Consider the following 18,888-nt stretch of genomic DNA (forward strand, 5'->3'; position numbering starts at 1 on the left):
TCAGAATCCTCACAGGGAAGAATTTCTTCCTGACATCTAATCCAAACCTGCTCTTTGTCAGTTTGAAGCCACCCAACCCTTGTTCTATCACTGTTCACATCTATCACTCCACACCTTGTGAAAAGTCCCTCTCCAGCTCTGTCAGAACTGAAGCATGGTGAATAAAAAAAAAAAATCCTAAACCAAGCTGTAAACTTGTCCATTTTCCAGGTTTCTGACTTTGTTGTTTGGGAGTCAGTGAGCTCATTCTGACCCTTGCCCAGGCCCCAGAGTCCCTCTTGCTTCCATCCCTGGCAATTCTCCCCTCCTTCCCAGCTGGCAGCACTGGATTGCTCACAGCTCTTTGATCAGGCAATGCTCAGCTTCTGGGAAGCCTCTCAGAGTCAGGGCAAGGATCCCTGACACTGGCAGTTTCACTTCTGCTTTGAAGATTTTTCCCTAGACTTTCCAGCCTAAGATTCCTGCTGTCTTGTTATTTCCTTTGGTTTTTGTTTTTCTCCCCAAATCCCAGCCCAATGCAGTTATTCACTGTTCAATGAACATTCACTCCTGCAACATCAGATCATTTCTCTCAATAATTTGGTTATATATCAATATTGGAGCCTTTATTGCACATCCAGCTGTTTTCCCAGCATTGTTACATATTGTCTCTCCTTCTTCAAAACAAAGGTACTTTATAAAACATAAAGAACTTAGTATTTCTTCCATTGTCTTTTCAGTTCTCATAGCCAAACAGCTATATTAAATTCTACAAGGTGACTCATCAGCCCTTTGAGAGGTTGTTTTCTGCTTGAAAGTTCACAGGACTTTTCCACTGTGATCTGAAAACCTCAATAACACTTGAAAACTTAATCTGCTATGTCCTTTGTTGGCTCTAAACTAAATATTTTTTTTTACATCTAAGCTGCCTCATTCTTCGATCTTGACTTCACTCAGTAAATTTTAAAACTGAAATTTTGCTTGGAATAGTTTCAAATAGTGCCAGCAGTGCCACAATATCTGCATTGTGATATTTACTTATTAAAAACTTTTTATAACCCCATTAATTCAACATTTCCCACTAATCCATTTCATAGTTTGCTTTCTATCAGCTATGAGAGCATATGCTCATTAAATTTAATAAGGGACTTTACAGGGAATTTTAATTTAAAACATGTCACACTTCCCTGCATTACATTTTGGTCAAGTTGTGCAGAAATCCTCTAAAATACTGTTGGTCTCTTTACTGAGCCTGGTGTTCAGAAGTTCTGTGGTTTCTGGCTGTCCTTGGGTTGTCCCCAAGGGCATCTGTCAAGAGCTGACCCTTCCTGCTGCTCTGCAGAGCCCACGCTGCACCGTTTGCTCTGAATTAAACCAGCACCAGCCAAGCAGGGCTTTAGAGGAGATGACTTACCCTCTGCTTTAGGTGGGATGAATCCTCGGATGGAAGGGAATTTAGACAGCACTGGAGCTGGAAGAGAAAGCAATCATAGAATCAGAAAGTTGGAAAAGACTTTAAAGAGCATCAAGTCCAACCATTGACCCAAAACCTCCACGCCCACTCAGCCACATCTGGAAGCGCCACATCTGCTCGGTTTTTAACCCTTCCACGGAGGGTGACTCTAAATGCTCCTTGGGGAGCATTTTCAAATGCTTAACCACTCCTTCAGTGAAGAAATGTTTCCCAGTGTCTGATCTGAACCTCTCCTGGCCCAGCCTGAGGCCATGCCTGAGCTCTGTTATCCAAGACTGTGACGCCAGGCTCGAAGCCCAAGGGGCCGCCAGCCCCTCGCGCTCATCCCGGAATTGTCAATAACTCACAGGAGTACAGAAATTGGGGCAGGATTTTCACTTTTCAAGGCTAATCTTCTATTGCTGAGCAAAACCCTGGCTCCAGGAAGAGTGTCCCAGCAGAGGTGGCCTCGAGGTGGCAGCTGGAGGGTGATGCAGGAGGTGCCCAGTCCAGCTGAGCCCTGTACCTGTCCGGCCCGTGGTGGAGGTGCTCTCGCTCTCTCCCGTGTAGTGGATGGCAGAAATGGTCACCTTGTAGGCTCGATCAGGCAGCAGGGACTGCAGGGTCACACTGCTGCTTTTGCCTGGAGCCATGATCTGAAATGAGGGGAGAAAAGACCCCAGTGATTGGGGCTGTGATTGCAGCTCTCACTCACAGCCCAGAGTTAGCTGGGGCTGGCTCCTGGGTGTGAGGCTCAGAGCAGCATTCCTGCTCAGCTCAGCCTGGCTGTGTGTTGCTGTTGGAATAACAATGGCCAGAGGAAAAGCATTTTCCTATATAAAGGCCCAAATATTCCCCATGGAAATGCAGCAGCAGTGCCTTATAACAGGATTATCAGGCTGTTTAAGTAGGGAATCTTTTAAAATAATTATATTTAACCTCCCTAAGCCAGAGAGGCAGTAGATTTATCCCCCACCCCTCTGCTTCCAAGAATTCCCTCCCCAGTTCAGGGAGCAGAGAAAGCTGTATTATTCGTGGCTTTGATGGAGAAAAATATCTTGATTACAAAAGAGTCTCAGAGTTCTGTTTACAAAGCAACACATCAGCAAGAAGAGATTTGGGTTTGAGCCCTGATAGGGTGAGCAGAGTTCCTCTGGTCGTATTGTCCCCCTGTTCCCCACAAAGGAGCTGGACACTCACAGTTTGCTGGGCAGCAGCATCAGAAACAGGGCTGTAGGTGATTTTGTAGTGCTGAACTCGGCCATCAGGAGGGGTCCAGTGCACCTGGAGGCTGCTGGGAGTCTCGGAGCCGATGAAGAGGTTGGTGGGTGGGCTCCTGGAATCTGGGACAGGGATGGAAGGTGAGCAGCACAAAGAGCAGGGAGAAGTCCCTGTAAATGGAGCCAGCAGTGTTTGCTTCCAGGCCCTTTTCTGAACGTCTCAGTGCTCTGCTGTGCAGGTAACCAACACCCAGGGCAGCCACAAGCACCCAGGCAAGAGGGAAAAAAATTCTGGAGGGATGAGGATTGCCCAGCTACAGCACACCACAACTCAAACATTCAGCAATTCCAAGCCTAGGACTTGGGAAAAATTCTTGCAAAGGTGAAAGAGTCCTGGAAACACAAGGCAAACACATTGTACACATCATGAACAAACACCAAGGCTGCTTGAACTGGAACTGAATTTCATCAAGCTGGATAGACAGCTTTACTGGCAATTAAACCTGGATCACACATCAGAGTTAATCCATCATCATTTCTAATACTTTTCAGCTTTTTCTCTTTTAAAATTACTCTTAAAAAAAAAATCCTAGAGCATCCAGCACACCAGAATTCTGTCTAGAGCTCCTGACATCATCATCATCATCAACACCCACAGACCTGGAATGGGTCACACACAGTGCCTGAGCTACCCCCTCTTCTCTGGCCCTGTCCTAGGGTGGCTGGATGGATTCCAAACAGGTGATGGGCTGAGCCAGACAACCAGAAAGGAGTTTGCCAGAGACCATAGCTGAGCAATTTTTAATTACATAAATGCATTTCTTTCCCTGGGGTCCTGCTGTGCAGCAAACTGGATCTGACGACAGAGGCCCTTCTGCTGGAGGGATTTCTCTGAGCAGAGGTTGAGGGAGGAAGAGAAAGGCAGAGGGAGCTAAATCAGGTCAAAAAGAGGCTCCAGAACGTGGGGTCATCTGCTCCTGGGGCATTTCCAAGCATAAAATCATGTGTCTGTCCTTGAACTCATGCTGGTGTGAAGGCACAGAAGTTCTGGGCAGACAAAAAGAATTTATTCAGAAGACACTAAAAATGATGGGTGAGCCCTAAAGCCAGTCAAAGAAGCACACTAAGGTGATGAGAATTTTATTCTGCACTTTTCCTGTAAGGATGTTCTGCCCACCCAGCAAAGCCTGGGGTGACCTTATAGCACAGGCTGAGTGAAGATCATTTCCATCTTCATTGATCCTCCTTCCCTTTTTTTTATGAAATGAGCTTTTACTGAGGCTGAACTGAGATTGCAGCAGCTGAATCAGGCTGGAGGTGTTGCTGTGCACCACCACGAGGTAAAGCAGAGAAGAAAACAAGAATAAAGTCACTCCAGCAGCACTTTTATCAGTCAGTGCTGTATCTTTGCTGCCTGCACTGGCTGTTTCCTTCACCTGAGGTCAGGGGAGGCTGCTGAAGTGAACTTTAAAGGGAGAGTTAGGGGAAGTCTTTAGAGTCAGGTTTATTCTGGGAAGCCCTCAGGCCTGGCAGAATTTGATGGCATGGATCTGACAGACAGGGGACAGGCCAACTCCTAAAGCTGCCCTGGAGGATAGAAGCATCCCTGCCAGCATCTGTGTCTTTGTTTGCCTCTTCACCCTCTGCCCCTACTCAGGAGCAATCCCTGTGTGCTCTCAGGTCTACCCAGCACCACAGGCACACAAATACTCAAACAAGAATAAAACCCTGGGCTCCACTCCACCCAAACCCTCACCTGCAATGATTATTGTGTATTAACTACAAGCCATGTGTTTTCCTGCCATGGGTTGAAGCTTCATTCCCACATTTCAATCTCCTTTATTTGCCCTGCATACTCTGTTAGGAGCAGTGTATCCTCAGAGAGGAGCTGGATAAGGAGATTTCCCCACAGCTTAGCTGGAGGAGCAGGGCACACAAGCACTTTGTAAAACCCTTCAGTGCAAAGCCAGCCAGGGAGGCTCAGCCCAGTTTCAGCAGCAGTCCCATCCAAACTGCCCTCTCCTTGTCCTTCAGGACCATCAAGGGGCTCTTTTCTTCTGCTCAAGTTCTTTTCCCCCAGCCTGGATGAAAGAACTCTCCCTCAGTACAAAAGAAGGTCCTTGTCTGATTCTCAGCAGGACCAAAGCCACCCCTTCCAGCACTTTCCAAGGATCACCATTCAGCAGCACCTCCAGGTCCCAGCAGATTCCTTCAGCAAAGCATCTGCACTCCCTGGGCTGGCTGGGAATGTTTGTGTTTGAAGTACCTCTAAAGATGTTTATTAGTGTGACAAGTGATCACTGTGAAAGCCTTTGGTCAAGGATAAGGACTTTGCTACACTTGCCAATTTATAAAACAGTCTGAAAGGAGAGCTCAACTCAGAAGAGAATTCAGTCTAAATATAACAGGGAAAAAAAGAAACATCAGAACCGTGGGTGAGCAGCACATTTTGACAATTCTGTTGTCTGTGGGAAATACACCAGCATGATTTTGTTTCTGCTCTGCCTCTTAGAAAGTCTGCAGGGAAAAGTTTGCTAACTGGGTTACTGAAAAATAATCCCAAACTTTTTTCTTTCCTCTAGTCAAAACAAAGAATTTTTAAAAATCCAATATCTCCAAGACAAGAAGAGGCCTGTACTATATCAATGTCTGCAAATTTTCTTTTCCAGCTGAAGCTACTCACTGATTTAGAATTAATAAATGACAAATCTCAAACCATAACTTTGAAACAACTTTTTCTCCTACCAGAAAAATGAGTGACCTCATCCCAGTCCTTCCAAAGGACCCATCACATGATGGCTGGTTGTTGGTTTTTACAGGAGGATGACTTTTCTGTATTTTGTGAGGGACTGGTGTCTGCAGGGTCCCATGAATGTAACACATTTGGTCTCAAAGTGGGGTTTCAGGTGAGACAAGAGGCAATACTGGCCCTGAATAAAATGAACTTGGTGTTTTTCCCTCACCCCAGGGGCAGAACTCGGTTCCATTTCACAAAACCATAGGCAAAGAGCATTGCTCTGACCTGGCAATTTTTTCCCTTGACCTTCAAAGAAGAAAGAATTCCAGGGAGGCTGAAGGACAGGGAGAGGATCTTGAGTTACCAGTTCCTGCTGAGTTTCACTTCAGTCCTTGCCCTTAAACTTCAGCATTTCTTGGAAATTCTACCAAGACATTTTTAAGAAAAACTTCATGACTTGACCTATCCTTACATAAAGGGATGTTGCCAAGAGAGAAAAGGAGAAAAGCAATGATGAAATCAGAAGAAAGCACTTCTTCTCTCCCTCTCTCTCACAACCTCCTCTAGCACACACTTTTGGTATTGTTCAGCACAGCCTGATCAATGCTGCTCACCGCCCAGCAACCCAAAGTCTGCCATCCTCAGGAGATCCAGACAGCTTTCATCACTGATTCAGCCCTCAGAATTCCATTTCATAATGAAAATTCAGGGGGAGAGGGCTCAAAAATCAGACCAGGAGGTCTGGGTTTTCAGATAACATCAGAGATTTCCATGGTGTGTCTGAATGAGTTGTTACCCACCAGCTCTGATGGTGGATAACACCACTGGACATCCTCACCAGGCACAGTACAGGGTGGCAGCTTCTGCTTGAAACACTGAATATTTGAAATACAAATATCCCAGGAGTTCCCAGAATCCTGCCTAGTTCCACATCATCCCATGCATTTATTGCTCAAGTCTTCAGCAATTTCCTGGCATCCCCAGGTTCCCCCTGACCTGCCCCAGAGCAGCTCTGGAATTCACCAGCCACCCCTTCTGTGCCACCTCTCCCCTGTGGGCACTTCTTACTTCATACCCTAGAAAAGAATTAGCACCAAACCCATTGATTTCACCTGCAAATGTTGGCTGGGAGGAGTGTGGCAGTGCCCTGACTGCTCCTGCAAAGGGAGCAGCAGCACCCAGGCACTGCACCCTGTGCTTGCTGCCCAGCTGCACACCTGGCTTTCTGGAAAATTCTGTGTTCTTCATGCAGAAAGCAGAGCCTGACAATTCCCAAGGCTCCTGCACAAGGACAGCAGCTGACAAGCAGAAATCAAATTGCTTTCCCTGCCCTGCTGGGGTGCCAGCAGCAGCAAGGACTGGCTTGTGCAAGTGTGCCCAGAAGGACACTGTCACGTGTCATTGTGTTGGGCTGAGAGAGCTCCTCTGACACTTCATCATTCATAGCTCAAAACATTGTAATTAATTTTCCTACAGCCTCCAAACAGCTCTAATTGTCCTCTTGTCATCATATATCAGTAGGATGCTTGCTTTTCTTTTTTCTTTTGTCACTATGCAGCTCCAAGGGACTTGTATGAGGTCGTTTCCTATAAAAATGGTTTTATTATTTATTATTAATAAAACCTGAGCTTCTTATTCCAAGATTACCATTTACTTCAAGCTTCATCAGCTCAACACCAGCCTAAATGAGTTTATTCTGCAGAGGAGGATGAGATCTGAGAGGGGAGGGAGGCCTGCTGGTGTTGAAGTGTTCCATTCACTTCCAGCAAAGCCATTTTACAGGCAATATTAATTACCAGGACCTGTGGGAGTGCCTCTTTTTAACCTCATTCCCTGCCTGTGCAAAGCCAGATTTAGACAATGCTTCCAAGGCGGAGTGTGCCTGCAGGATTGCCTCCCATGTTTGTAAATGCCCTCAGTGGGGCCCAGCTCAGCAGGGACAGAGCTCAGGAAATCCTCACCCTCCCTACAGGCAATATTTCATTAACAAGAACCATTCCTTAGGCAGCACAGGGACACGACCAGCTGGACACCCTCAGAACTCATTTCCATCCATGCACTACACTGAGGCAGGGGAGGGATGAAATGTGCTCCACATGGATCATGTGCAGGGATTACCAGCTGTCCAGCCTCTTGCTCTCAGGACACACTGAGAACATTTTCAGACAGAAATCTAAATATCTCTAGCTTTTGCAGTCATTTGGGTTTGTGTTTTCAGAGCTGGAGGAGACCAGTCTGAGCTGCAGGTGTGTGCTGGGTTCTGAGGGGTCCCCTGCCCTGTCTGTCACCCCTGGGCTGTGATGCCAGCACTGGTCACTTACTGGTCCTGTGGTGGACAGACACAGTGTCACTTCGAGCACCATCTTTGTAGTAGGCCCAGATGGAGATTTTGTAGTCAGTGTTCTTCTGCAGGCCGGGCAGGACAGCTGTGGCCACATTTCCAGCCAGGGAGAGCTGCACAAGGAGAGGACAGGAGTCAGCCCCACTGCCAGGAATCCCCAGGCTAGTCCATGCCACCCAGGTGCCTAGGCACACATGAGTTAGCACCAGGCTTTGGGGACAAAGTTTGGGGCTGGACATGTGAAAGCAAAGGCAAAATTCCAGCTGTGAATAATGCAGAGCAGCTGCCAGTCATGACCAGCAGCTCCTGCAGCACCACAACACAGAGCTCTGACACCAAGCAGTGCCTGCCTGGAGCACAGAGTCCTTCTGCTGAGTTTCCAGCTCCTGGGGGAGCCCTCTGTTCCAGCCCAAACAGAACTTACTTGGTCTCACTCATTGCAGGAGAGACTTGGGTTTTAAGCCTAGATTTAAACTCCTACTGAAAATAGGGGCTTCAGATGGAAGAGGGCACCTGGTCCATCCCTGCCACACCTGCACCAGCTCTGTCTCTGCTCATTCTCCTCTGTGTGCTCCTTACTTGGACCTCATCCTTCCCAAAGAGCAGTATCCCAAAAATATCAGTGCTTCCTAGCACTGAGGAGAAGATAAAATGCTTCACCTTCTTAGAAGCAACACCAGCTATAAATACTTGAGTGCTGTCCTTTTCTTATCCACAACATCTTGACATTGGGGACTGGTGATCCTCTGTATCCCCAGATCTTTTTCTACTGAATTGCTTCTTAGCTATTTGTTCTACATCCTGTATACCTATGGTTAATTATTCCTGCCTAAGCTTAATACTTTCTGCTTGTCCCTATTAAATTTCATCCTTGAGGTTTCCCAGAGCACTTCTGCAATCTTCCCAGAGCCTGCAGGACTCTGCCCTGCTGTCCCTCCTGCCTCCAGCCCTCAAGGTGACTGCTCCACTGAAAGGCAGACCCAGGAGGGATCCTGCTGAACTGTTCAATTGCTGCAGTGCATTTCCCTGAATAGTTTTACACTGCTCTCTGCCACTCCAGCAGGTGAGCTCAGAGCCAGCCCAGCCTCCCCAGAGCTGTGTGTGGGCTCATACCTCCTGAGGCTTCTCCCCACTGGCTGTGCTCCACTTGATCTGGTAGACAACCACGTCCGAGGCAGCGACAGCTTCCCACTGCAGGCGGAGGCTGTTCCCAGAGAGCTCGGTGACCTTCAGGGCACGAGGAGGGGGGACCTTCACTGAGGGCAGCACAAGGAACAGGAGCTGAAGTGCAGGCTCTGACAGCACCTTGTCAGAGCCAAGGTGGGGAGCAGATGGCTGGGGAGCAAAACATCACCCAAGCAGATGTCTGAGGCCAGCCTGTCTGTCGCTTCTTCGGACCCATGTGACAACAGTCAGCAGGACAGACAGGGCAGGGGTAAAATATTTTTAAAGCCCTAATTAAGACAGGTTACCTCATTTATGGGGAGCACAGATATCACATTGGTTTTGTAAAGGGAAGAAGGCTAGGAGGGCTCTCAAGGATGCAGAGGCCAGTGATACATCAGGCTTTTCTTCATTTGCTTCTTTTCTTTATCCCTTCCACCTCATTTTGAGCATAACACAGTTGGACATATTCCACACACAAAGAACAGCAGCCATCTGTACTCTGTGCAAGAGTTTTGGCCACAAGCTGCTGGGGCCAGTCTTCAAAATATCCAAGTTCAGAGACACACAAACCAACTTTATCACCTCTTACTGAGACCAGAAGTATTTCTGTTCCTTACTTACAGGTGGTGACATTGCCAGTAATTGGAAAGGAGTCCCCTTCATCGTATGTGGATCTGACACTGATGAAGTATTGTGTGAGGGAGGACAGAGGTCTCAGGACAGTGGATGTTGCAGTGCCAGGAACTTCCACCTGCAGTGGGGAGTTGTGTGAGTATTGTAAGAGGCAGGCTGAGACACCTGGGCTTGTTCAGCCTGAAGAAAAAGAGACACTTCATTGCAGCCTTTCAGTATTTAAAGGGAGCTTGTTAGAAAGATGGGAACAGACTTTTTTAGCAAGGCCTCATGCTACAGGACAAGGGGTTGATTTAGAAGAGTTTATAGATAGATTTAGAAGAGGTATAAGGAAGAATTTTACAACAAAGGTGGTAAGACACTGGCACAGGTTACCCAGAGAGGTGGTGGATGCCCCATCTCTGGAAAAATTCAAGGCCAGATTGGATGGGGATCTGAGCAACCTGATCTAGTTGAAGATGTCCCTGCTCACTGCAGAGGGGTTGGACTAGATGGTATGGGTGTCCCTTCCAACCCAAACCATCCTGTGACTTTGGAGGGTACAGCTGCAGAGAGGTCAGCACGCGGTGATAACTGCGCCAAAAGCGCCCATTTCAGAGTTACAACTCTGCCAGCACACAGGCTCTCCCTGCACCACGCAGCTGAAGGAGAACAGGGAATTATCCAACTCCCCAAGGTTCTTTCCCTTCCCCCCCAGCCCTTGAGGACTCACCTGTCCAGCGTTGCCCCCTCTGCTAGAGACGTAGGTGAGGTGGTGAGCGCGCACGGCCGGCGCTGCGGGCTCCCAGCTGACCCGCACGGATGCGTGGCTCAGCTCGGAGAAGCTCAGGTACCTGGGAGGACTCAAGGCCACTGCAACAACAGTTAGTGACAGCACTCCCAGCCTTCACAGGCTGCACAGAGGAAATGCCACCCAATGCCTCCTGCTGCTCTTAGATGAAGAGCACCACCTTGAACTAAGAGGCTAGTTCATTATGCAGGAAAATATTCCTTTATTCACTGTGATGACTTGTGAAGGCTGACCTAGAACAGAGGCTAGGCAGGGTTAAAGAATAAGGTAGGGATTTATTAGCAGGCCTCCATGGGTAATGCTTGGGCTCTCAGCCAGGGCTACACCCAAGAGGAACTAAAATTGTCACAAAATGCATGACCGGTCATGGGGTCTCTCACTTTTATAAGTTCTGCTCCATTTGCATATTGGAGATAACTATCCATTTATAAAGTCCCATCCTTCTTGTTTTTCCCTCTTCAGTCCATTGTTGTTTATGCTCTTGGGCCTGAGATTCAGATCATTTGTCCTTGGTCCCCAGCTAGAGAAGGAATTGTTTTGTTGAGCTACTCTGTGAAGAGAGCTTACTGTTTCTTAACATGAAGCTCAGACCTACACACAAAAGCAGTACAGAATCTAAAAAATATAAAAGCTAAAACATGAGGCATCAACTATCACATGCACATCTGGAAGGTTACAAAGGGCTGCCACAGATTTAGGTGAGGAAACAGCCAGATGACTGCATTTGCTCCCCAGACAACAGACTTCAAGGAACACCTCTTTCAGGGGTCCTTTATTACCAGGGGAACTCCACTCCTTTTTCACAGCTCCCCTTGCAACTAGAGATCCCCTTGAGGACAAATATTCACTTCAGATCCAGCAGAAAAGAGGCAGCAGGTGTACAAGCCACATGCACAATATGGGAAGCAGCTCACTGAACACATCTCTCCTGCCTTGAGTGTTTAATAACAGCTCAGTAAGCAGCAGCAGCACACTTACAGGTGGTTTCCTGGATGCTGGCTGGATCACTGGCATCGTCCCCATACATGGCATACACTGCCACGGAGTACCCAGTGCTGGGGGACAGCCCCTCCAGCAGCACCTCGGGCTGGGTCACCTTCACCTGCCAACCGAGAGGGGGTTTAGGGTACCCTTCAGCTCCAGGGTACCTCCCAACGTATTAAAGAGAGCAGGACCTTGCAGAGACACAGGCCAAGGGCCCTTTGGTTACACTAACAGGACATCTCCACTCTAGAATGTTCTTAGAGCCATGGTATCACAGACTATCCCAAGCTGGAAGGGACTCACAAGGATCATCAACATTCAAATCACGTTCCTGAACAGGAAAACCCCAAGTACCCCACCATGTGCCTGAGAGTGGTGCACAAATTCTCTTTGACCTCTGTCACCCTGCTGGATGGCTGTGACCATCCCATGCCCACCCACCCCCTGGGTAAGGAACTCTTTCCTGATCTCCACCTAAACCTGCCCTGACACAGCTCCAGCCGCTCCCTCGGCTCCTGTCACACAGAGCAGAGATGGGAACTGCCCCTCCCTTCCCCTCATGAGGACACTGCAGATCTCCATGGTGTCTCCTCTCCTTCTCCTCCTCTCCAGCCCCTTCCCCACCTGGGCAGGTGCTCTGCAGTGCTCTGCCTCTCTGACACCCAACCCTTGGGGATGCACAGCACCTCCTCCTGAGCCCGCTCTGCAGAGCCCTGAGTCTCTCACACCAAAACGCTGCTGCTCTGGGTTGGACCGGGGGGCATTCATGAGCTGTGATCCCGCTTTTCTCAGAGCCATGGGAAGCTCTGGCAGGAGAGCTGCCGGGCTGCTGCCATCTGCTGCCAGCACAGCACGGGCACAGCCCTGGTCCCGCAGCCTGCGAGCCGCAGAAAGCCACCACGGGCACCTTTAGGAGGCTGCACCCACTGGAGCACAGCTTATAAGAAGGTGGGAACATTTGAATGCTGGTTTTGCAGACATCCCATAGGTCTGGAGCATTGCACTCCTGCAGGGAGTATGTCAGGTAACTGTGGAAACGTTTTAGTACGCTGAAATGCAAATTTGAATGTTGATGTTGCTTCAAGTGCTCTGGATCTTATAAAAATCCCATGATTATGCCCTGAAAGCAGGGTACTAATTGTCCTGGTTTGAAAACCATCCTGCAATTGTCCCTGTGCAATCAAAGGGGGAATCTTAGTCAAAGAGTCAATAAATGTTCCCCCCCACTCACTTTGTTTTTTTAAAATTCACATCCTCAGCCTACAGGTACTCCAGATAAGGCATTAACATGCACAACAAAGGGTTCTTAGATGTTTCTAAGGATTTTCCATTCATCAAGCATTGTTTCATTCACCTACAGTGTCATAGGTCTGTTTTCAGATGTCAGCAAATTCCATCCTAACACATTTTCAATTAACATTTAAAGATACAGACAGTCAAGATGTTTATGTACAGCCTCGAGGACACAGTGATTACACTTGGGGCTGCAAGGAGGTGAGTTCAGTGCCTTGGTTTCCAGGGCCCCAGGAGGCAGCCAGATCTCTCCCTTGACTTAATTTCCCACAAGAAACCCTAGCAGTTAGAAATCATTTTGAGACAAACCATAAAAAAAAAAGAATCTTCTGTGAAAGCTGTTTCTGGCAATAATTCTGATACACTTTTTTTCTTTGACCACACGCCACCAATCCCCAAAGCTTAGAGCTAGCACTAAACTCAGCCCAGACAGAGAAAAAACAATGTTATCACTCTGGTCACAAACTCTACCTCAGTTGTATAGTCCTCTGCTCCATCAGGGGCTGCAGAGCAGAGCACCAGGTAGTGTGTGGCTCCCTGGGCTGCTTCCCAGCTCAGCCTCAGACTGTTGTGGCTCAGCTCAGAGACGCGCAGGGAGCGAGGGGAAGACAAAGGCACTAAAGGGAAAAATAAGGCACAAAGGTACCTTCAGTGTATGAGGTCTGAAACAACTCAAAACCCAGGGGACACCTGGCTTTACAACAGCTACAGCAAGCTGGTGGGCACTTATCCCATGTCTAACACGGTCTCTGTGCTACAGAGAGTTTAATTCACTTGGAGACTATAGATTTAAAATTTAAAAAAAGCAGCAAAGAGTTGCAATATATTCCTAGCAGGGTGTGTTACTGCCACATTCTGCTTTGCAGAATGACATAGGTGGAAAGGACTCCTGGAGGTCTCTGGCCCAACCAGCCGCTCAAAGAACAGACTGCTCAGGAGCCTTTTCGGGCTGAGTTCTGAGCATCTCCAAGATAAAGAGAGCTGTAGGCAGGCTGAACTTGAGGTGGGGAATACCCAAGGCAGTCTCCAGGGTGAGATGGCCAGAGCAGCCATCAGCACAGCTCTCTCCACTCACGTGTGGAGGTGACTCCTCTCAGCCCGTCCCCCGCGGCGCTGTCGTAGACGGGGATCACCGACACCAGGTACTCCGTGTGCGAGGTCAGGTTGGACAGCTGCAGGGAGGACACTGCTCCCTCTAAAACCACCTGCAAGCACAAGGCAGGGCTCTCAGGGCAGGGAGACACTGCTGCTCTTCAATGGAACAGCTGGAGTGGCTCCCTCGTGGCAGATCTGTGCCCAGAAATATGAAGTCCAGTTCCCTCGGTGCTTTGTGCGAGCTAAATCTCTCCAAAACAGAGAGGTGGGAAGCAGAAAGGATTGCTGTCCTCTAAGCCTGGGATTTGTGCAAACACTGAGCACAAAACTCTAGCCATGCTCTCACTGAAATAAATGGAAAAATCATCCACAACTTGGATTTGCTTTTTTGAATCATATCCATCACAGATGAGTATCCTTGGACAGCTCTCTGTACCCAGGTGTCCTCTTTGAGTCAAAACATATGATTTAGGGAGGGGATAACACTGGCTAAGAGAAAAATCAAGCTTGTCACCCTATTACCTCATCCCATTTACACTCATTGTACATTGAGTTTAATCTCTGACTTAACTGATGTCCCGCTCCCACCCTCTTTTTGTCCACTGAAGCCTACTTAAATTCCCAGCCACCATCTGGAAGCTGAGGCAGTCTCAGGTGTCCAGGGAAAGGTTTCTCACCTCTTTGGGGGTCCCACCCTTGGATGGATAATACACAACCCTGTATTTCTTTGGTGGTTTCAGAGGAGGGCTCCAGGCCAAGTGCATGCTCTTGGAGGTCACAGCAGATATTTTCAGGTCAGTTGGGCTGAGCTGGGGACCTGTGTTCACAGGGGTGTCTTTCACAGCGCTGCCTAGGAGTTAAAAACTCAGTTATTTTCTTACATTCACTCTTCTCATGCCAAACATACTTTCCAGCTCATAAATATGAGTGACATTTTTCAAATCAAGTTGCAGTCTCCTTCCCTATAGAGTAGAGAAACTGTTCCAGACTGCTCTGAAAGAAATATTTTAAAACTGCGTGTGCAGAGAACATAAATACTCCATAAAGAGCAGGCTGTGTATTTTGCTGGGTGCTGCAAGTAATTCTTCAACACAAGTCAGCATTCCTCAATCACAAAAATTTGCCAAAATTACCAAGCAAAAATTACTTTAATTTCTTTTTTGGAGAAACTGATTTTTCTTCAGACTAACCTTCACCTTTGTAAAATGTCTAATTATATCAAATACAAATCAAAAAGAATAATTAATTTATTTACATGAGTGTCCAGAGCATTCAAATAAAATTATGTTTGAAATTTAGATGTTCCTATTCTGCTTAGGCCAATCTTAGAGCAAAAAGAGATAGCAATATGTACACGATATTTCTCCTGAGGATCTAAGCTAACATCTGGAGGGGTTCTTCAAGCTCTTCATTATGCAAACTGTTCCCCAGCAAAGAAAATAAATGGCTGCTTGAGTTGAACTTGAAAATACCTTGGAGATCAAACATTCAAAGTTTACTGGACTAAAAAAAGTGTACAGGTGTTTTTATCATCTCCTTATCCTACTTCCACGTTTACCCCATACTCTTTCCCTGTATTTCCATACCAGTTCCTCTGCTTTTTCTGCCTCTTCTGGTTGGAAGAAACTCAGAAAAGGAGATGGATACAACACATTTATCACACCATATGGTAAAGGAAGAGGGAAGTAACATAATGGTAATTCCCTCTAATGGTAATTGCTGTCATTAGGTGATTTTCTCCTCCAAGAGGAAGGGGCATGGTGAGCAGCAGTGTGGGGGATAGAATATAAGAAAAATAAAGATAGTGCAGAAAGTAATCTCACCCCTAAGGAGTTGCAGCTGGGCCAATTACCAAATATTAGGAACAGGCCTGACTTTAACAGGCCACAGCTGTGACCAGTGAGAAGAAGAGTGCTATAAGAGTGGCGTGGTTGGTTGAGAAGGGAATTGGAGTTGGTTGGTTACTTTGTGAAGAGGAAAGAGTCAGTGCTCTGAGGAGCTGCCCATGAGAAACACCAAGAAGGTGTGAAACTTCTACGATAAGGAGACAACAGCACGGAACCCCTGCCATAAGATAATAACACAACAGGAAGGGAGGCCCCACTTCACCTGTGGTTTCCTTGTGGCTCCTCTCCTTGATCCTGGTGCACAGGACCCGTGTGAGTTTGCCCACCAAGGAGCTGAGCAGGGGGAAGTCCAGCACGTTGTAGACGGTGAGCTCCAGCGGCTCCGAGGCCACCTGCCGCAGCTCCGCCTCGTCCGCGTTCTTCACCCCTGCAGACAGACAGCCAGGCTGCTGAGCTTGCAGACAGACAGACAGCAGAGCCAGGCCGCCGAGCTTGCAGACAGACAGACAGCAGAGCCAGGCCGCCGAGCTTGCAGACAGACAGACAGCAGAGCCAGGCCGCTGAGCTTGCAGACAGACAGACAGCAGAGCCAGGCCGCCGAGCTTGCAGACAGACAGACAGCAGAGCCAGGCCGCCGAGCTTGCAGACAGACAGACAGCAGAGCCAGGCCGCCGAGCTTGCAGACAGACAGACAGCAGAGCCAGGCCGCCGAGCTTGCAGACAGACAGACAGCAGAGCCAGGCCGCCGAGCTTGCAGACAGACAGACAGCAGAGCCAGGCCGCCGAGCTTGCAGACAGACAGACAGCAGAGCCAGGCCGCCGAGCTTGCAGACAGACAGACAGCAGAGCCAGGCCGCCGAGCTTGCAGACAGACAGGCAGCAGAGCCAGGCCGCTGAGCTTGCAGACAGACAGACAGCAGAGCCAGGCCGCTGAGCTTGCAGACAGACAGACAGCAGAGCCAGGCCGCTGAGCTTGCAGACAGACAGACAGCAGAGCCAGGCCGCTGAGCTTGCAGACAGACAGACAGACAGCAGAGCCAGGCTGCTGAGCTTGCAGACAGACAGACAGCAGAGCCAGGCTGCTGAGCTTGCAGACAGACAGACAGCAGAGCCAGGCTGCTGAGCTTGCAGACAGACAGACAGCAGAGCCAGGCTGCTGAGCTTGCAGACAGACAGACAGCAGAGCCAGGCTGCTGAGCTTGCAGACCGCCCCAGCGCGGGAAGAGATGAGAATCTCGACTCCACGTTCCACAGGGCTGATTTATTATTTTATGATATATATTATATTAAAAGAAAATGAACTATAAAACTCGACTAAAAGAATAGAAGAAAGGATTTCATCAGAAGGCTAGCAAGGAATAGAAAGGAATGATAATAAAATCTTGTGACTGACCAGAGAGTCCGAGACAGCTGGACTGATTGGGCATTAATTAAAAACAACCACATGAGGCCAATCCAAGATGCACCTGTTGCATTCCACGGCAGCAGATAATTGTTGTTTATATTTTGTTTCTTAGGCCCCTCAGCTTCTTAGATCCTAACAAAAGGTCTTTTCATAAAATATGTCTGTGACACCAGGCTGGGAAATGCCCCACACAGGGCTTCATGTCCACCCTGCTCTCCCAGCACAGTGATGTCTTTTCCTGCAGCAACCACCTCAGCCCAGCCTGGGATGAGCTTTCAGCTCAGAAGGCTTTTAGTGGCCAGGAGACAGCCTGGTGAATTTTCCTGCTGTTTTCCTGCCTCCTCACCACTTGCAGGTTTGGCTATCAGAAAGGTAGATGTTTTTCAACGCAAGAGGCAGTTGGCATAAACAGATGAGGGACTGAATGAACAAATAACCATTTTATATTTATGAGATGCCAGCGCTCCCTATAGAGAGCCTGTTGTTTGTCAGAACATCACATTGCATTTCAACAGTCAGGGATGAGTAAAAAGCAGCCCTTTTATGTAACAGAATTTCTCCATCTCACAGCATCCTCCATCCCCATCTTTCAGCTCCCCCTCTTCATTAACTCTCTGCTGACCAAGCTCCACAGTACAACTCATTTTGCTTCTCAGAGCTTGGTTCAAGGTTCCCTAACACTGTCCAAGGAGGCTCAGCAGATCCCCTCCCTCCACAAATGCCACTTACCTGCATAACCCTATGCAATAAACCCTCACTTGCATGTTCCCAACATAAATTAGCACTTAAACTTTTGGAGATAGCAATTTTAGGGGAGCTTTTATGTAACTGTATTGCTCATGTATCAGTCTCCAGCAGACCTCGTGTGCTCCTCAAGGCCATTCTGTGTCTCGGTGTTGCTGGCAGACAGTGAAAAGCAGATAATGCTGTTATTCAGAGAAATGGGATGTTGTGAGAGGCAGTAATTATACAAGAGGTCCCCTGCCATCCCCAAAACAATGTTCTCTTGCCCAATTCCACAGCTGAGAATATTGTTTTCATGGCACTGGTCCCTGAGGCTCCCAAAGGTCTTTAGATGAGAGGTGTGAAATCTCTCACGTGAATACTTTCTCCAAAAAAAAAATATATCCTTTCAAGACACTGCCTGTGCTGAATAAATGAGTTAATTTTCATCTGAGCCACAGTGTAATGAGGTCTCACCCACCACCTCAGTTCTACAGCCTCAGGATGCTTCTGTCAAAGCAGAGGGAACATAACCTTCAATTTGAAGATGACCAAAAATAGGTTGGCTTTGTCCTACAGCTTATCCATGGCTGTGATCTTACCAATGGCAAATATCTCTATGCCCAGGTTTTTCAAGGTCTGAGCAGCCAGGTTGGCATCATCCTGGGACTTCCCATCAGTCAGGAGGATTACCAGCTTCTCAGCCTCCAGCCGGGCACCAGCATCTGGTTTCAGATTCTGCTCCAGGACGTGGGTCAGTGCCAGACCTGGGGAGGGGCAGAGATGGAGGTTGTGCCACAGCCTTCCAAAAAACCCCCGTGCCTTTACTGTTTTCTCTGCTCCCCAGTGACTACAGTCCCTACAGAGCACATTATCCACGGGCACAGCTTACCCCCTGCTCAGAGCCCTGCCAGGTGGAGTTACCTGTAAAGGTGTTGCCGCCCTTGTACCGCAGATTCCTCACGGCCTCCAGCAGCTGTTCCCTCGTGGAGTGAGCGCTCAGATCCCACTCTGTGCGGGGGTCACTGCTGTACTGGGACAGCCCTGGGGGAGACAGGAGCCATGGGCATCCAGCCAGCCCAGGTGAGCTGCAGGAGGCCCACTCTGGGAACCAGCATCAGGATTGGCACCAAAGAGTGACAGGGACTGGGGGTGAGCACATGGGGCTTCTAACTCCACTTTCTGCATGGTTCTGAGAAAATAGCATGAAGTTGAGTCAGG

General features: G+C 48.3%; 1 protein-coding gene across 1 annotated transcript in view; it reads right to left on the reverse strand.

The window, feature by feature from the left end:
- The window catches only part of COL20A1 (collagen type XX alpha 1 chain), a 52,549-nt gene that overhangs the window by 21,873 nt on the left and 11,788 nt on the right, over positions 1–18,888 (reverse strand). The window contains exons 8-21 of the mRNA XM_009093106.4: positions 18,592–18,711; positions 18,270–18,434; positions 15,802–15,966; positions 14,370–14,542; positions 13,673–13,802; positions 13,069–13,214; positions 11,299–11,422; positions 10,243–10,382; positions 9,519–9,648; positions 8,844–8,986; positions 7,711–7,843; positions 2,633–2,775; positions 1,959–2,088; positions 1,394–1,450 (exon numbers count right to left, since the gene is read on the reverse strand). Coding sequence (XP_009091354.2) covers positions 1,394–1,450; positions 1,959–2,088; positions 2,633–2,775; positions 7,711–7,843; positions 8,844–8,986; positions 9,519–9,648; positions 10,243–10,382; positions 11,299–11,422; positions 13,069–13,214; positions 13,673–13,802; positions 14,370–14,542; positions 15,802–15,966; positions 18,270–18,434; positions 18,592–18,711 — 1,899 coding nt within the window. The remainder of the gene's footprint in view (positions 1–1,393; positions 1,451–1,958; positions 2,089–2,632; positions 2,776–7,710; positions 7,844–8,843; positions 8,987–9,518; positions 9,649–10,242; positions 10,383–11,298; positions 11,423–13,068; positions 13,215–13,672; positions 13,803–14,369; positions 14,543–15,801; positions 15,967–18,269; positions 18,435–18,591; positions 18,712–18,888) is intronic.

Source organism: Serinus canaria, chromosome 20, assembly GCF_022539315.1.
Source record: "Serinus canaria isolate serCan28SL12 chromosome 20, serCan2020, whole genome shotgun sequence".
Classification (NCBI taxonomy): Eukaryota; Metazoa; Chordata; class Aves; order Passeriformes; family Fringillidae; genus Serinus; species Serinus canaria.